This window comes from Carettochelys insculpta, chromosome 9 (assembly GCF_033958435.1).
Source record: "Carettochelys insculpta isolate YL-2023 chromosome 9, ASM3395843v1, whole genome shotgun sequence".
Classification (NCBI taxonomy): Eukaryota; Metazoa; Chordata; order Testudines; family Carettochelyidae; genus Carettochelys; species Carettochelys insculpta.
In genome coordinates, this window is record NC_134145.1 from 1,658,064 (window position 1) to 1,675,646 (window position 17,583).

Here is a 17,583-nt window from a genome sequence, read left to right on the forward strand (position 1 = left end):
CATGCAGCCACACCCCTGTCGTCTCCACACACGTGTGTGCGCACACACACGTACAAACACACGCAGCCACACCTGTCGTCTCCACACACATGTGCGTGCACACACACACACATGCAAACACACGCAGCCACATCCCTGTCATCTCCGCATGCACACACACACACATGCACACATTCACAGCCACACCCATCACCTCCACACGCACATGCATGCAGCCACACCCCTGTCGTCTCCACACACGTGTGTGCGCGTGCACACGTGCAAACACACGCAGCCACACCCGTCGTCTCCACACACATGTGCGTGCGCACACACACACATGCAAACACACGCAGCCACATCCCTGTCGTCTCCACACGCACGCACATGCGTGCAGCCACACCCCTGTTGTCTCCAGACGCATGCAGCCACATCCCTGTCGTCTCCGCACGCACACGCACACATTCACAGCCACACCCGTCATCTCCACACACACACATGCACGCAGCCAGACCCCTGTCGTCTCCACACACGCATGTGCACACACACACAGCCACACCCCTGTCGTCTCCACACATGCATGTGCACACACACACAGCCACACCCCTGTCGTCTCCACACACGCGTGCACACGCGTACAGCCACACCCGTCGTCTCCACACACATGCACGCACACGCACACACACACTCAGCCACATCCCTGTCGTCTCCACACACACACACAGAGACACGCGCAGCCACACCCGTCATCTCCACACATAGGCGTGCGCACACACGCGTGCAACCACATCCCTGTCGTCTCCGCACATGCAAACACATGCAGCTACATCCCTGTCATCTCCACACACTCATTCACAGCCACACCCTTGTCATCTCCACACATGCGCGCAGCCACATCCCTGTCATCTCCGCATGCACACACACACACATGCACACATTCACAGCCACACCCATCACCTCCACACGCACATGCATGCAGCCACACCCCCGTCGTCTCCACACACGTGTGTGCGCACGCACACGTGCAAACACACGCAGCCACACCCGTCGTCTCCACACACATGTGCGTGCACACACACACACATGCAAACACACGCAGCCACATCCCTGTCGTCTCCGCACACGCACGCAGCCACACCCCTGTCGTCTCCAGACGCATGCAGCCACATCCCTGTCATCTCCGCACACGCACGCAGCCACATCCCTGTCATCTCCGCACACGCACGCAGCCACATCCCTGTCGTCTCCGCACACGGACGCAGCCACATCCCTGTCGTCTCCGCACGCACACGCACACATTCACAGCCACACCCGTCATCTCCACACACACACATGCACGCAGCCAGACCCCTGTCGTCTCCACACACGCATGTGCACACACACACAGCCACACCCCTGTCGTCTCCACACACGCGTGCACACGCGTGCAGCCACACCCGTCGTCTCCACACACATGCGCGCACACGCACACACACACTCAGCCACATCCCTGTCGTCTCCACACACACACACAGAGACGCGCGCAGCCACACCCGTCATCTCCACACATAGGCGTGCGCACACACGCGTGCAACCACATCCCTGTCGTCTCCGCACATGCAAACACATGCAGCTACATCCCTGTCATCTCCACACACTCATTCACAGCCACACCCTTGTCATCTCCACACATGCGCGCAGCCACATCCCTGTCGTCTCCACGCACGCACATGCGCAGCCACACCCCTGTCATTTGCACACACGCGCACAGCCACACCCCTGTTGTTTCCGCACACGCACGCAGCCACACCCCTGTCATCTACACACACACGCGCAGCCACATCCCTACCATCTACACACACACACACGTTCACAGCCACATCCCTGCCATCTATACACGCACACGCGTGCAACCACATCCCTGCCATCTACACACGCACACGTTCACAGCCACATCCCTGCCATCTACACACACATGTGTGCAGCCACATCCTTACCATCCACGCGCACACGTGCGCAGCCACATCCCTGCCATCTACACACACGCGCAGCCACATCCCTGCCATCTCTGCGCATGCGCACACACACACACGTTCACAGCCACATCCCTGCCATCTGCACACACACGTGTGCAGCCACATCCTTACCATCCACGCACACACGTTCGCAGCCACATCCCTGCCATCTACACACATGTGCGCAGCCACATCCCTGCCATCTCTGCACACACACACACACACACGTTCACAGCCATATCCCTGTTATCTACACACGCACACGCGTGCAACCACATCCCTGCCATCTACACACACACACACACACACACACGTGCACGCACACATGCGCAGCCACATCCCTGCCATCTCCAAAGCTCCACAGGCTCAGGGCCCGTTACCGGGTGCAGCACCCAGCTCTGTCTGGGTTCTGCTTTAGCCAGTCTCTGCCCTTGACAAGCCCTGAGTTCCTCTCTCTGACTTCTCTCAGTTGCTCCACTTCTGGCACAAGTGCTTTCTCCTCTGCTGCTGCAGCCTTCCGGGATTCTGTCACCTCTTCAGCTCTGTTTGCTTCACATCTCCCTTAGAAACATTTCTCCTCTCCCTGGCCACACGCCTGTCCCCCCTTCCCACTCTGCTGAATTCTGTAGCTGCATTAACCCCCTGGCTGCTGGGGAGGCCGGCTCTGAAGCGGAGCAGTCTTGTGCTGCGGCACTGCTCCTCGGAGTCAGAGAGTGATTGCCCTGAGCACTTCTCTGATGACCTTCAAAGAAGGAGCAGGAGACTCTGCCGAGCTCTCAGGTGCTGCACCGTGCGCGGTTGGCTGGGTAAGAGCTCCCTCTGCATTTTGTTTTTCCTTCCGCTCATTTCCCTTCATCTCCCCCTGTCCCTAGCCCCTTCCGCCCCACCCCAAGAAGTCGAGTGTGTAAGCACCAGCTCCACCACCATCCGGGTAAGTTGGGTGCCACCACCTGCCCAGAGCCGCAATGGGCTCATCACGCAGTACTCCATTGCATACCAAGCGGTGGATGCAGAGGACAGCACCAAGCACATAGTGGATGGCATTGGACAGGAGCGCTCCAGCTGGGAGATCAAGGACCTGGAGAAATGGACAGAGTACAAGGTGTGGGTTCGGGCCCACACAGACGTGGGGCCGGGACCAGAGAGCCCCGCAGTGCACGTGCGCACTGATGAGGACGGTAGGTGTTACTGAGCTGCTCCTGTAGCCACTTCCCTCAGGTATCCAGGAGCCTGCTCTGCTTTGCACTCCTCGTCCAGCCCCGTGCTCTGGGTGTGCTCCCTGCCGGGCTGGCCACAGCAGGGACAAGCACCTGCATTCATGTGGGGAGCGGTTCCTCTGCTACCAGCTGAGCTGCGGCCTCGCAGCCTGTGCCCCTCTCCTGCTGCTGGCCTGTGCTCTGACTCCTCTCTGCCTTGTGGGGGAGCCCAGGGCAGGCACCAAGGAACTGGACAGGCAGAGTCCTGGGTGCCAGGGGTGCAGCTGGTCCCTGGCATTTCCTCCCCTGGCTCCCAACCATGCAGTCGTGCCTGGCCTGAGAGTGTAGCCCTCCTGCTCTTGTCTTCCAGGGTTTATGGGAGCAAAGCTTGCCCGGCAAAGGAAGCCCTGTAGGCTGCCCCCGCCCCATTGCAGGAGCAGGATGGAAAGTTTGCTTCTTGACCAGAAATGCAGAGAATCAGAGAGAGGAAGCAAAGTCCAGCGGAGGCTCTTGGCTGCTGTCGGGAAGCTGCTTCCTACCTGGGTCACAGGAACCTGGGCTTCCTTTCCCATGCCAGACTACCCCACATCTAGAACGCATTCCTGGCTGGGCTGGGCTGGGCTGGCCATACACAGAAATTGCTATGCCTTTGCCAGTCCGTCAGTTACGTGAGCGGGACGTGCGCCAGGCTTTTGGACAGTGCTGGTGCTCAGGCTGACCGGGAACCACCGTGGTTCCCTGCTGTGCTAGGAGGCTGGGTGTGGGGCAGTCAGCAGCAGCCAAGAGAACGGAGGAGTAGCTCGGCGTTGCCCAGACACCTTTGCAAACTAAGACCAGAGCTTTTCAGTTTCACTAAACATGCTGCCACTGTTCCCTGTGCCTCTCCGGCTGTGGGACAGGGAGTATGGATATGTTCATAGACTGTTTGCCCAGAGCTATAAACGCATCTGTGTGTACTGCTGCCTGGATTGTTTGCTTCAGTTCTCATTCAGCCGAGTCAAAGCCCAAGGGAAGCAGCTATCCCAGAAATGTCACAACAAGCTCTCCTAGTTAGTTTTAGGGCACCGTGGTTGGACATCCCAGTTCAGCTGTCAGAAATGATTTCACATTCCTCCAGCAGGCTGATGCTCAGGAGATGTCCCCAAGGAAGGAATGTGAAATGTAGAACTCTGAGTGAGAAGAAAACAAATTGCACTTTCCCTCATAAATTTCAGCCCCATCCCTTTGTCCCTTCATTGGCATGGACAGCACAGCAGATGCCCGAATGGGAATAACCTCCCAGTCCCCCATGGGCTGGGTTCCTAGCATACACTGTGTAAGTGTCTCCAGGTGCAGGAGCTGCTGCTGCCAAGGATGATGAGCAAGCCCGTCTCAGGAGCATCTTGCTTTTCACCCTGGTTTCCCAGCTGGGAGGAGTGGGGAGCGGTGGCTTCAACTCACCTCTCCAAGGACAGGAGCCACAGGATTTACCCAGCGTCCCTCAGGGGTTGGGTGACAGCTCTGGGATCACCAGGCTTGTGGTGGGGATGACTTGACCAAAGCCTTGTGCCCTGTGACTCCTTCACCTGCTTAGCAGTGCTGGAACCTTCACTCCTCCCTCTCTCCCTTCTATTTAATTATCTACAGCTAAGAGACCTCTGGGGGAAGAGCAAATTGCCCTGAGGCTTCACAGCCGGGCATTCCCGCTGGGTAGCTGGTTCTGGTGTGTTGGACTAGCAGCCTTCGTTATGTCCCTGTCAGCTGCCCATCCTTAATCACCTTACTGGGAGGGTTTTGTGCTGCCAATGGGCCTATTACAGGCCCTGGAGCCTCCCCTGTGAAGGAAGCATGGGTGAGGGCCCTTCCACAGTGGGCAAGGGACTTGAACTGTGTCCTACTGGTAGCTTGTCTTGCTTACATGGCAGCGGTTCCCTCCTGAGGGTTAGTGACTGCTCCCCGCTGGCTCTGCCAGGGGTGCTCTCTGGGAGTGAGGGAGAGTGGCTTTCTTGAGTGACCCCATTCGGTCAGTGCAGGAGCAGAGAATGGAAGAGCCATGGTGGTGGTGATGGTAGCGTGGCCTGTGCCAGTAACACTGTCTGTCTTCTGTGTGTTCTAGTGCCCAGTGCCCCACCACGAAAGGTGGAGGTGGAGTCTGTAAACTCAACAGCTATCCGAGTCAGCTGGAAATTGCCTCTCTCCAACAAGCAGCACGGCCAGATCCGGGGATACCAGGTCACTTATGTGAAGCTGGAAAACAATGAACCGCAAGGGCAGCCTGTTATCAAAGATGTCATGTTAGCAGAGGCCCAGGTACAGTATGGGGACTGGGGGCTGTGGGCCTTGGCCAGTCATTATCACGTCGCATCCATGTAAAGCACTGCGCACACGCCTCCCTCGTGCAGCTACCCCGGGGTCCCAAGGACAGGCGCACACTGTGATGTGTAGGACGCAGCCACAGGGCACTAAGTCACTGGCTGGAGGATTCCCGGAGGAGATTGTGGCTTGCCCCTTTGGAACAGGGGACAAGGTTAATGAGGTGTTGATTGCTTTATCCAGCTCCCTTCTGCTCCCCTGTGGATTGCGGTGCCAGGGATTGGTTTCCTTTCAGCCCCATCCCTGTGGGTTAAATGGAAGTGGGGAGCTAGCCTGTCATGTCAGCATCTTGCGAAGCAGGCAGTGACCCTTCGGAGCGCTTCAGATGAGTCGTGGGCACCTGCTTCCTTCTGCACCGCTACTGTTCAGATGGGGCGGAGCCATGACAGGCAGGGTCCTAGGCAGGTCTTTGCTTGTGCTTGCCTATCCTCAGACGCAGCCCTGCATGCTGCCCCGGGAGCCATGAAATTCTCCATTGCTAGGCGTCTGCAGGGCTCCAGCCAGAGCCGCAGTGCCGAGGCTCAGCCAGGCCCATGTACAGGTGAGAGTCGGCCTGAGGCACAAGGGTGACCAGAGGGGCAGGTGTGAGGAGCTGAGCCTGGGAATGGCTTCTCTCGTGTGTGCCACCTGAGGGCCCTCCCCTGGTCAGTCTGGACTCCCTGCACAAGCCAAAGCCCTCACCCCTCCTGGGGTGGGGGAAGGTCTTCAGGTTCTCGCCTGAGTCGTAGACGCAGCTAGGATCGGATCCTTCTGTGGGAGCCCTGTGCCCTGCAGCGGGGCTAGGCCCTTCTCTGCAAAGAGGGAGGCTTAATGAAGTACAAGGTGCGCTGCTGCAAGTGACTACTGGCTAATTCAGCCCAGCCTGCTGGCTTAGCCCCCATGCTAGCACTGGAGAGCTGCTGCCATTCATTGAGCCAGCTAGCTCCTGACTGCAGCCAGGAATCACTGACCCGTTTCTCAGCAGGAGGCCCAGTGCCCAGCACAGGGTTTCTCCCATTCAGACTGAGAAGGACCAGACCCAGGAGCAGGGTGGAGAAGGACAGTGTGAAGGAGAGGAGATGGTCTGGCTGTAGGGGACCTCACTGGGGTTTCATGTGCTGCTTTATTTGAATACAGGAAAGCTGCCTAATGGCTGTTTCTTTTTCCATGAGATTGGCATTGTCATGCTGGAGCTGGAGCAATTTATTGCTGCCTTGTTTAGCTGGGGCTAGTGGGTTCATCCCAGCGGTAGGCTGGAGCAAGCACTCTGGCTCTGGTGGTTGCTTTCAGAACTTACCCCTTCAAGCAGGCAGCCTCACGTTCATGTCTTGCTTGTTCGCTAGACCATGGGGAGCCCCAGGCTAGCTCGCCATAAGTGGGGGATTCCTAGGCTGGAAACGTTCCGAAGAGTATTAAGCTCCCTTGTGCAGGTGTGTGTCCTGTAAAGGAAGGGGGGTGTCTCTTGCTGAGTGAGTTTGTGTGTGGCTGAGGCCATGTCTGTGGTTCACAGCACCCAGCAGCTCTTCTCTCGCCAAAGGTGTGCAAGGGGCACGGGAGACAAGCCTCGTTAATTGACTGTCACCGTGTGTTGCTGGAAGCCGGCCCGTGCTGGCCTCGGACACACTGGCTGTGGTTGGTTTCCCCCAGGTGTTCTGGTTTGTTTGCCGTCACGCAGAGCAGTTGTGGCCAAGCAGGCAAGCTGCCTGCGGGAGCTGGGCCTGTGGAGCACTACGCAGTCTCTGGCATTATGTGGACAGTTCCTTGCTAGCTGTGGATTTCTCCCATGTACCTCTCCAAGTGACACAGCCATCCCGGCCCCGTCGTTTCAGGGAAGGCCTATGGAGTGAAACGAGAAGGGCGGCCCAGGGTGGCTGGTGATTGTCAGGTGGAGCCCTGCTCTCCAGGAGGCCAGGGGCACCAGGATGAGCTGATGCCTTTGCCAGGAGAGGTCTTCAGAGAGAACTTTCTAGCACTGAGGGAGGAGCCAGTGAGGAAGAGCTGAACTTCCCAGCAAAGGCCTGTTCAGGCTCTTCCCGATGGACGCTCCAGGGATACAACATGTGGAGTCAGGGGAAAGGGCCCTTTGTATCAGTGCAAAGAAAAGGAGTCGCTGGGACCCCCATTATGAAAGCCCAGGCCCAAAGGAAGGTGGACTCCATCATGCTGGTGCTGCTGAGCTCTCGTGAGAGATGGATTTCCGGCACAAGAAAAGCACTGAGCTGACACCTGTGGGGTTAGAGAGGAAATCTTCTTCCGGGCCAGTGGGCAGGCCCTCATGGATGACGATTTGACTGTGAGCAGGCAGAGCCCCCCAGTCTAGGGCCTGCAGTGGGGTAAAGATGCTGCTGGTAAAGCTGACTGAATTGGTCAGTGTTTGCAGCTGAAAATAACTCAGACCCTCTGGTCGTCAGCTGTCAGTGAGCATCACCATACGAAGCGGCATGTTAACCTCCACTTGTGCTGGCCTTCTGCTAGCGGAGGAGGGCTTTCCCAGAGATCTTCCACCTCTGGGAATACAGAAAGTGGAACTGAAGATGAAAGGGAGAACCCAGGGGACTGGAGATGTTAGTTATTCAGATAATTGAGAGCCACCATTACCCAGAACTGGTGAGCTGAGCAGGAAGCCAGCAGCCAGGCAGCTAGCCTGGTGCCAGAGAGTGTGGAAGGAGAATGAATGACTGGACGAAGGGTGGTTTCTTTCATGTGTTCTGGGTTTTGGCCCCTGAGTCTTCATGTCCAAGACCGTCCATTCCTTTCCCCAGGGAGTTAGGACTGCGGTGCCTGCTGGCATGGCTGACTCTAGCTGCCAGAGCAGATGGGGAATCATAGAATCCTAGGGCTGGAACGGACCACAAGAGGTCATCTAGTCCAGCCCCCTGCTTCAAGCAGGATCAACCCCCACTAAGTCATCCCAGCCAGGACTTTGTCAAGCTGGGACTTAAAAACCTCTCGGGATGGAGATTCCACCACCTCTCTAGGCAACACATTCCAGTGCTTCACCACCCTCCTGGTGAAACAGTTTTTCCTAATATCGAACCTACTCCTCTCCCGCTGTAGCTTCAGACCATCGCTCCTTGTTTTGCCATTTGTCACCACTGAGAATAGTCTCTCTCCATCCTCTTTAGAGCTCCCCTTCAGGAAGTTGAAGGCTGTTGTCAAATTATCCCTCACTCTTACTCTTCTCTTCTGCAAGCTAAATAAGCCCAAATCCCTCAGCCTCTCCTCATAAGTCTTGTGCTCCAGTTCCATAATCATTTTTGTTGCCCTCTGCTGAACCTCCTCCAATGTGTCCACATCCTTTCTGTACTGGGGTGCCCAGAACTGGATGCAATACTCCAGATGTGACCTCACCAGTGCCGAGCAGAGGGGAATAATAACTTCTGTAGATCTGCTGGAAATGCTTCTCCTAATTCACCCCAATACGCCATTGGCCTTTTTGGCTACAAGGGCACACTGCTAACTCATATTCAGCATCTCATCCACTGTAATCCCCAAGTCCTTTTCTGCTGCACTTCTACTCAGCCAGTCAGTCCCCAGCCTGTAGCAATGTTTGGGATTCTTCCGTCCCAAGTGCAGAACTCTGCACTTCTCCTTAGAATCATAGAATCATAGAAGAGTAGGACTGGAAGGGACCTCGAGAGGCCATCGAGTCCAGCCCCCTGCCCTCATGGCAGGACCAAGCACTTTCTAGACCATCCCTGAAAGCCAGCTATCTAATCTCTTCTTAAATATCTCCAGTGATGGAGATTCTACCACCTCCCTTGGCAATTCGTTCCAGTGTTTGATCACCCTGTTGAACCTGTTGATCACCCTTCTTGTTGTTGAACCGCATCAGATGTCTTTTGGCCCAATCCTTCAGTTTGTCTAGGTCATTCTGCACGCTATCCCTACCTTCCAACATATCTAGCTGTCCCTGTATCTTAGTGTCATCTACAGATTTGCTGAGGGTGCAATCCATCCCCTCATCCAGGTCATTAATAAAGACGTTGAATAATACCAGCCCTAGAACCGATCCTTGGGGCACCCCACTTGAAACCAACCTCCAACCAGAGATTGAGCCCCACCGCCATTCGGGGTATGCTGCCTGGGCAGTCGCCCTTCTGGTCCCTGTGTGAGCTGTGAGCAATAACCCCTTTCTTCTCTTCCTCCTGGGCAATCCTGGATTCATGAGGAGGGTGTCCAGGAGAAAGGGGCGGGGTGTGTGACTCGTCCTCACCTCCCCAGCTGCCAGGAACTGGCCTATTCTGCTGCAAAGCCCCAAGGTGAGCCAGGGTGGGAGCTGGCCAGTGAGCTGCAGAAGCTGACAGATGTCAGCTTTTCATGTTGTCTCTGCTCCCGCCCTGGGTTCAGGTACAGCTCAGAGAGGGAGCAGCTGTTGGCCTACAGAGTGTCGGGGGGTTGGAACATGTGGTGCAAAGGACGCGGGCTGTCTGCCCAGGTGACTGGGTGCATGTTTAGGTCAGACTGAGCTCTGATCCCTGGTCTGTACAGACACACAGCAGAAACCCGTGGCCAGTGGGGAGCTTGGAAAGTGACCTTCCCAATCAGCTTGCCTTGGTACTTGTGCTCAGCTGGGAAATGGCCTGTGTCTTCTGCCGTCCTGAGATGGAGAGAGCTTTTTGGGGTGGTGTGTTGTCTCTGGCGTACTCACACAGGCTCTTAGCACCAAAGCCCTGGAGATGGGCCATTTCTGTCACTAGGACGCTTCCCATGTCAGTGTGCGCTGGCCATGTCTCTGGCCTCGGCTGTCAATGACCCTCGCCACGCGCACTCCTCCAGTAGCTTTGGACGCAGTGGGTTAACCTCCCCGTGTGCTGGCCCCTGCTATTGGAGGAGGGCTTTCCAGAGGTCTTCCAGGCCGCAAACCAGCTGGCCACATCAGTAGCAAAGAGAACTGACTGCATGGCCGTGTGTCTTGGCTGCTGCTGTCTGTGCGTCAGTCTGGGAGCACACACAGTCCCACGGGAGAGTATCATGATGCGGGGCGGAGGTCGCAGGCAGCCATGCTCTGCCCTTCTGTCCGGCCTTTGCAGATCATCACAGTGCCTGTCCAGCCAAGAGCCTCTGAAAGCAGCGGGGTGAAAGCCATTTCCCCAGACCCTCCCCCACTAGTACCAAGCCGCTCTGCTCCGCTCCTGGGTGATGTGCAGGGATCCCTTCTCAAGCAGCTCTCCCCACTGGCCCCTGCCTGGCTCGGAGTGCCAGCTGGGAGGAAGGCCCAGTACCCGGCTTTTGTGAATGGAGCAAAAGTGAAAAGTGTGTGCCAGAGGCACTCCAGGGCAGATGGCAACGCAGTGAGCTGGATCCCAGGGTGCTGAGTTCCGAGCAAGCACTGCACGTGCCTGAGATCTCACTGGAGCCACTTGCGATGGGGTGTACCCACCCCACACGGGTCAAGCGGTGGGGAAGGCCCTGTCCCCATGGCCCTGCTGGGCATGCTCCAGCTGCAGCCCGAGTATAAAGGCCAGAAGAGCCAGTCGGGCGGTGCTGGCTAGCAGGCAGGAAGGAGCTACTGCCCTGACTCAGGAGCATCAGCCTGAGGTCTGGACTGCAAGAGATTAGGCCACTGGGCCTGAACACAGAGGACTGGGCCTCTGGGCCTAAATGAGTGGGCCATGGGAAGGCCGCTATGGGGCGTGACCCCCTTGAAAGAGGCGTGGGGCAGCAAGCCCTGCCACACCACTGCATCCAGGACAAAGGGGGTCAGATCTCTGCCTTGCCCAGGCGAGCTGGCTGAGAAGGGCTTTGCCAGAGCTGTGGCCAGGGGCCCCCGTTTCCCTGGAGAGGGACAGAGCAGCACCGTGCAGTGCAGAAGTATAAAATGAAGTATTGTAAAGGTATTGCAGCAGCCATACACACAGGCTCGCCTCCTGCACTCCGTGTATTGAGGCATCTGCATTCTCAGCATCACCTCAGTGTCATCAAATACTGAAGAGGTCATAGAGCTGGGTCAAGAGGCAAACGTTTTCATCTGCAGGTGATATTTTCATAATGAAGCCAAATTTGTAAGGGCGCCTGGCCAGGCATGGCATCGCTGACGTGTTCCTGTAGGATCACAGGGGTCCAGGTCCCGCTCTCGTCTGAAACAAAATTACAATATGCAGAAGATGTAAATGTAAATGGCTCCATCACGGGACAGATTCATCACCAAGTCTCCTGTGTGTGGCTGTTTCAGGGACGTTGTTGGCTTATTGTCCCAACCCTGCTGCCTGTGGTGTGAGGTAATTAGTGGGGCAGGGCCCTTCCAAAACGGCTTCTTCCCCCGGGGCAGCACATAGGCCTGGGCTGGTGGCTTGGTGCTTCAGCTGCCGGTGTTCTCCTTCAGAGTCCGGCGAAACTCCAGTAATGCTCTGAAGATGGTGCTTTCAGCAAGCCTCCAAACCTCTCAGCAGAGGCACAGTGCCTGGGGGTGGGGATAGGCGCCCATCCTCTAGTCCTTTCCCCAGCAGGGCTTCAGCAGGGTTCAGTTTATTCCCTCTGGGGCACCTGGCGTTGGCCACTGCTGGCAGACAGGACACTGAGCTGGGTGGACCTTTGCTCTGACTGATGGTGACTGTTCTTGTCTACTTGAGGCGCATGGGGGTCAGTGGAGAGCCCCCAGCGGCTGTGCTGCTGCACACAGAACGCTTCACCCCATCTGCCGAGGATGGTCGGTGCACACAGCGTGGAACCGCGTGTGTTGGAGTGAAGCTAGAGCGCTGTGGAGAACACCCTGCCTGCTGGAAGAGGCTCGTTAGTGATGGCGGTTGGTGAGGACCTTGGTTTTTATGACATCTCTGGGGGTGCCCTGACCTCTTCCTTGAAAAGACTCTGCAGGTGGTTCATGGGTGCCGTTTGCATCACGGCACAGTGCGGTTCTGTCGGGGCGATGCAGGAGCACCTCAGCCAGTAGGCAGTGCCCACTGAACATGGAGCTTAAGCCAGGAGAACGTTGCGATGTGCTGTGCATTGTAATGCAACGTACAGGAGCCCCCACTGGTCTGATGGGGCCCAGTCTGTGGGAGCAGCTCAGGGAACAGGAACCCGAGAGTATCGTGTGGCTCTGCTGAGGCTTAGCTGTTCTTGCGCATTTGTGGCTATCGAGGTCCTGTGCCAACATGAACAGGGCTTTGAGCTGTGAACTCTGCCTGTAGCTGGGGGCAAGGAGAGGGCGGCACAGTGTGGAGCAGTGACTTTCCCAGGGCTTTGGAGCTGGAGAACATAACTCTGATTCAGGACTCTAGTTCCTGTGCCTTAACCAGTAGACAGTGCTTCCTCTGGGCAGATGCAGTAACTGAAGATAAGTGCACTGCCTTAGTCCAAAGGACCTTTCTCTCTCCTCTGTGAGCAGCCTACCAGAACCTAGCTGTTGGCTTGTGCGGTGGTAGCCTAACGCTGCCTGAGGTTTCGGTGGCTGAGGTGTTGGTGGAGGTCCTGGAAGCCGGAGTAGCGGTTAGTAGAAATCTGTGTGCTCCCTCCCCAGGATTGCAGAGAAGCTGCCATGCTTGGCACTTTCGACTGGAGACATTTCGTGTCATAGCCTTGCCTGTGGGGAGCTCTCCCTGTCTCATGTGCGTTTCCCACTTGCCGTGCTTTTGTTCCACGGTAGGGGGTCGTTTTCATCAGGGACTCTCATCTGAATGTTCAGCAGGTTCCATGTTCTGTTCTCAAGGAAGGCTCAGCCTGCAATTTTGTATGAGCTGCGGGCTGCTTTTTACCAGGTGCGTGTGAGGGGGCTTGTGGAGCTGCCCCAGTTATGCCTCAAGTAGATAAGAACGGCCACCTTCGGTCTGACCAGAGGTCCAGCTAGCCCCATGTCCTGTCTGCCAACAGTGCCCAATGCCAGGTGCCCCAGAGGGAATAAATGGAACAGGCCATCATTGAGGGGTCCATCCCCTGTTGGCTGCTCCCAGCATCTGGCACACAGAGGCTAGGGACACCATCCCTGCCCAGCCTGGCTAGTAGCCATCAATGGACCTATCTAGGGCTTGCTCTACACTAGATCTTACAGTCAACTGCAGATACGCAATTCGAGCTACCACAGTTGCATGACTAGAATCAATGTATTTGCAGTTGGCTGTAAGGTCTGTCTTCACTCATGGCGTGTTTCTCCTGTCATCCTGCCTTACTCCTCAAGACAGGAGGGTTGCAGACCCCAGAGAAATGGATCAGACCCCAGACATGCAAAGTCCATCTCTTAGTAAGTGTAGACGAGCTCCAGGTGTTTTTTGGACCCCATTATCGTCTTGGCCTTCACAACATCCCCTGGCAATGAGTTCCACAGGCTGGTTTTGCCTTGTGTGAAGAAATACTTCGTTTTGCTTGATTTAAACCTGCTGCCTAGTAATTTGCTTGGGTGCCCCTGCTTCTTGTGTTGTGTGGAGGGGTAAGTAATGTTTCCTTATTCACTTTGTCCACACCAGTCAAAATGTTATCGACTGCTCTCGGATTCCTCCTTAGTCATCATCTCTTTCCCAAGCTGAAAAGTCCCAGTCTTTTTCATCTGCCTCATATAGAATTTGTTCCGGATCCTTAATCATTTCTGTTGCCTACCTTGTACCTTTGCCAGTTCCAGGTTTTTCTGAGGTGTGGTTGCACACACTATTTGAGGTGCGGGAGCACCATGGAGTTACATAAAGGCCTTCTGATGTGATACTGCCTTATCTGTCCCTTTTGTAATGGTTCCTAACATTTTGTTAGCCCTTTTGGCTTCCACTGCGCAGTGAACAGAAAGTTCCGGAGAAATCTCCACAGTGACACTAGGATCTCTTTCCTGCATGGTAGCAGCTAATTCAGACCCTGTCAGTTTGTATCCATAGCTAGGGTTGTATTTTCTGTGACTTCGCACTTCACAGCCTTGAAAAGCACCTGCCATTGTGTTGCCCAGTCGCCCAGTTTAGTGAGTTCCATTTGTAGATCTTCACAGTCTGCTTTGGACTTAATTAACTACACTACGTTTGTATCGTCTGCCAGCTTTGTCACCTCCCTCGTGACCCCTTTCCCCAGCTCCGCCTTCTCGCAGATGATGTGGTGTCCCCAGTCACATCAGCGGTTCCCCTGCAGTGAACCTCTCTGTTAGTTACCTCATTCATGGCTCTGGTTTCCAGTGAGAGGCAATGTCTGGAAAGCCCCTGTGCCTGGAACACTGGAGCACGTGAGGCTCTGGGCCAAAAATCTCTCTCAGCTGTGACCGCTCTGTGTTCCCGGGGTGGTGACAAGGGGAAGCCCAAGTGACGACTGCTCTGTAGGCAGCAGGACTGTCCACAGCAGATCCAGGTGAGCCATTGAGTCTAACGTTCAGACCTGGGCTATACCATGGCTCCCCTCCCTGCCAGCTAGAAAAAGCCGACTGCTAGCTGTAGGCCAGGCTGGAGAGATGGAGGGGGCCAGGGACCTCTGTCCGGAGCATTAGCAAGTGGGCTCCTTACAGAGAGAGAAGCCGCTTGGCCCTGCTTTGTTTGTGTTTTTCAGCCCTACTGCACAGTCTGGCTGCATGTAGGGGATTGCCCTGTATCCCGGGTCTGTCCTTGGATACAGCCTGTCCAGAGTGATCCTCTTGTGTGTCAGTGTTGTAACCCAGACCCTGTCCGGCTAACCCAGGCTATTGTCATTCTCAGCCCCTTCCTAGAAGTCATCCCTTAAAATTCTGTCTTCATTTTTCTCTCCTCCTTCCTTTCTCCCAATCAGTGGAGAGCTGAGGACTCCATCGACCACGTAAGTACCGCTCGTTTGTGTTCTTGTTTGGATCACAGGGGTCTGGCAAATCGATGTATGAATTTTATAGACATAGTGCTGTCAAAACATCCCGTTCACTCCCTTAATGAGGCTGGAAAGTTGCACTGTGAAGCCTTCCACAAGCAGCAAATCCAGAGAAAATTGGCATTTAGATTGCTGCTAAATGCAGAAAAGCAATTGACATTTTCTGTAATCTGTGTTTCCAGCTTGTTGCAATACAATTTCAGGGAGACTCAAGTGATCGACTCAGGAGGTGCAGCCTACTCTCGGCCGCAGCTGGCTCGGTTAGTTGTATGGTAAAATCAGATATATAATCGTTAAACCTCATTGATCCTAGTCATGAAAAATAACCTGCGTGCTCAGCCATGACCTTTGGCTGCAACAGAGACTGTAATAGGAAAACAATCACATTTAAACAGTTACATCCAATTTCGCCCAAGTAATTTTGAAATATAAATTTAGAGGAACAAACTAGAAAATGACCTTTTGAGAGTCAGCAATTCAATTACCCCCCCCCGTGGGCTTTCCAGGCCCACTCCCCGTCTCCTGCTGTTTCCACTGAGGAGTTTTGCTAGTAGTGGTTTTGTGATGGCAGCCCTATGTCTCCATTGTGCAATCATCTCTTCCTTGATCCCCCCCACCCCCACCCGCCTTGCTACCTCTCTCCCACTCCCAGTGGCACGCTTTTGCACGAGAATCTTTGCATGGACATAGGAGGAGTTAATCCTCTTGGGAGACTCCATGTCTGCAGTGTTTTGTGTGGGGAACCCTCTGCAGCTCTGGGGGCACCAGTCCTGCCACTTGCTCACACACACGGACACCAGGCGTGGAGCGGGGAAGTGGAGTCTCTTCTGATCTGATTTTGGTGTCATTCTTGTCGGTGCTTGTTGGTTTGTCTCTCTGGCTTCATGATGCCAGTCGGGTGGTCAGGCAGGGCAGTTACCTTCCGGGGGGTCTGGAAGTCAGAGATGCCTGATGATGCTGGTGTTTGGGAGCCTAATGAATGGGAGAGCAGCCAGGGTGCCAGGGCAGTCCAGGAGCAGGTCCTTGAACGGCCCTTCAGAGATCGCTGGGAAGCACACACAGGTCCCAGGAGGCAGCCCATCTCCCCCACCTGCACCTCGTCCTGCTTTGGCCCCTTGACACCCAATCCATCATCCTTTGACACCCTGTCCCATGTTATTCCTTTGCTTTAGTTTGTTTTCATCCAGTACTGGTGCAGCTCTGGTAACCTGGCCTGTGATACAGGGAGAGCTGACGGCTGGATCTGAACACTAGAGCAGAGAGTGGGGCCTCTCCTGCCTGGTCCCACTCAGCTGGGGAGTCACGTGGGTTTCATCTGTCCAAGGACACTCAGTAGGCAGTGCGGCCAGCAAGTGGGAGAGGAACTGGTGGGGGCGGGGGAGCTCCAGCATGGAAGGTCTGATAGGCTTTGGGGGAGGTAAATCTGTGGCCCTCTGCAGAGTGGAATGCCCAGAGGCCTGGCTTGTCTGTCCTCATTCCCCAGGCTGTGTCCTGCAGGGGCCCTTTGCGGGCGGGGCCCCATCAGCTCGTGAGGAGTCACTGCTGGCAGGAGATGGAAGGGGCTGCGCTCAGCTAGGGCTGCCAGGCCTCCCGGTTTCGCCAGGATTCTCCCAGGTTTGGGCTCCATTTCCCGAAGGCTCCTGAAGCCAAAGCGGGAGATGAGCCGCTGGAAGTCTGTCAGTGCAGCAGGGCTGAGGACTGCTCCCAGCCTGGCCCTGCACCTCTGCCAAAAGCAATACCCAGGTCCCTCCCTGCGGCTCCTGAGTGAGGGCAGGGTTCTTCATGTTCTGTCCCTGCCTCGAGCGGTGACTCTGCAGCTCTCCTTGGCTCGGAACCGCAGCCAATGGGAGTGGTGCCTGTGGCAATGGGCAATAAGTGTAACTACATGGCTCTCCCCCCAACCCACAACTTAGGGCTGTAGGGAGGGATGTCCTGATCACTTCCAGGAGCTGTGCGGGGTCAAGGCAGGCAGGGAGCCAACCTTACCCCTGCTGTGATGCCAACAGAGACTTGGAGCCAGCCAAAGTAAGCACCGCCCTGCTGGAGCCCACACCCTAAACCCCTGTCTCAGCAAGCGCCCCATGCCCTCTCCTGTACCTCAGCCCCTGTCGCAGCCCTGAGTCCTTCCTGCACCCAGTGCGAGGCTGTGGCTGTGCTGTGAGGTTCTGGGAGAGCTGCTGGGCTGAGACAGAGTGATCCCGGGTTACTGCCCTCTGGGCCAGCCCATCCCTGAGATCCCGCCTGCCTTGGGTGTCTCGGATCCCCGCGTGTGTTTCCGCACACTGGGGCCTGCCTAGCGATGTCCTTGTCCTGCAGCGGCTCCCCCAGCCTGGGTCTCTTCCAGG

The 17,583-nt window shown here is 55.9% G+C and overlaps 1 protein-coding gene across 9 annotated transcripts in view; it reads left to right on the forward strand.

The window, feature by feature from the left end:
• PTPRF (protein tyrosine phosphatase receptor type F) overlaps nt 1-17,583 on the forward strand; it is a 730,253-nt gene that overhangs the window by 644,083 nt on the left and 68,587 nt on the right. For 6 of the 9 annotated variants that reach the window (XM_075003555.1, XM_075003557.1, XM_075003558.1 and 3 more), the window contains 3 exons: nt 2,846-3,151; nt 5,265-5,458; nt 15,167-15,193. In XM_075003555.1, coding sequence (XP_074859656.1) covers nt 2,846-3,151; nt 5,265-5,458; nt 15,167-15,193 — 527 coding nt within the window. The remainder of the gene's footprint in view (nt 1-2,845; nt 3,152-5,264; nt 5,459-15,166; nt 15,194-17,583) is intronic. The other 3 variants (XM_075003556.1, XM_075003560.1, XM_075003564.1) reach the window with 1 other exon arrangement.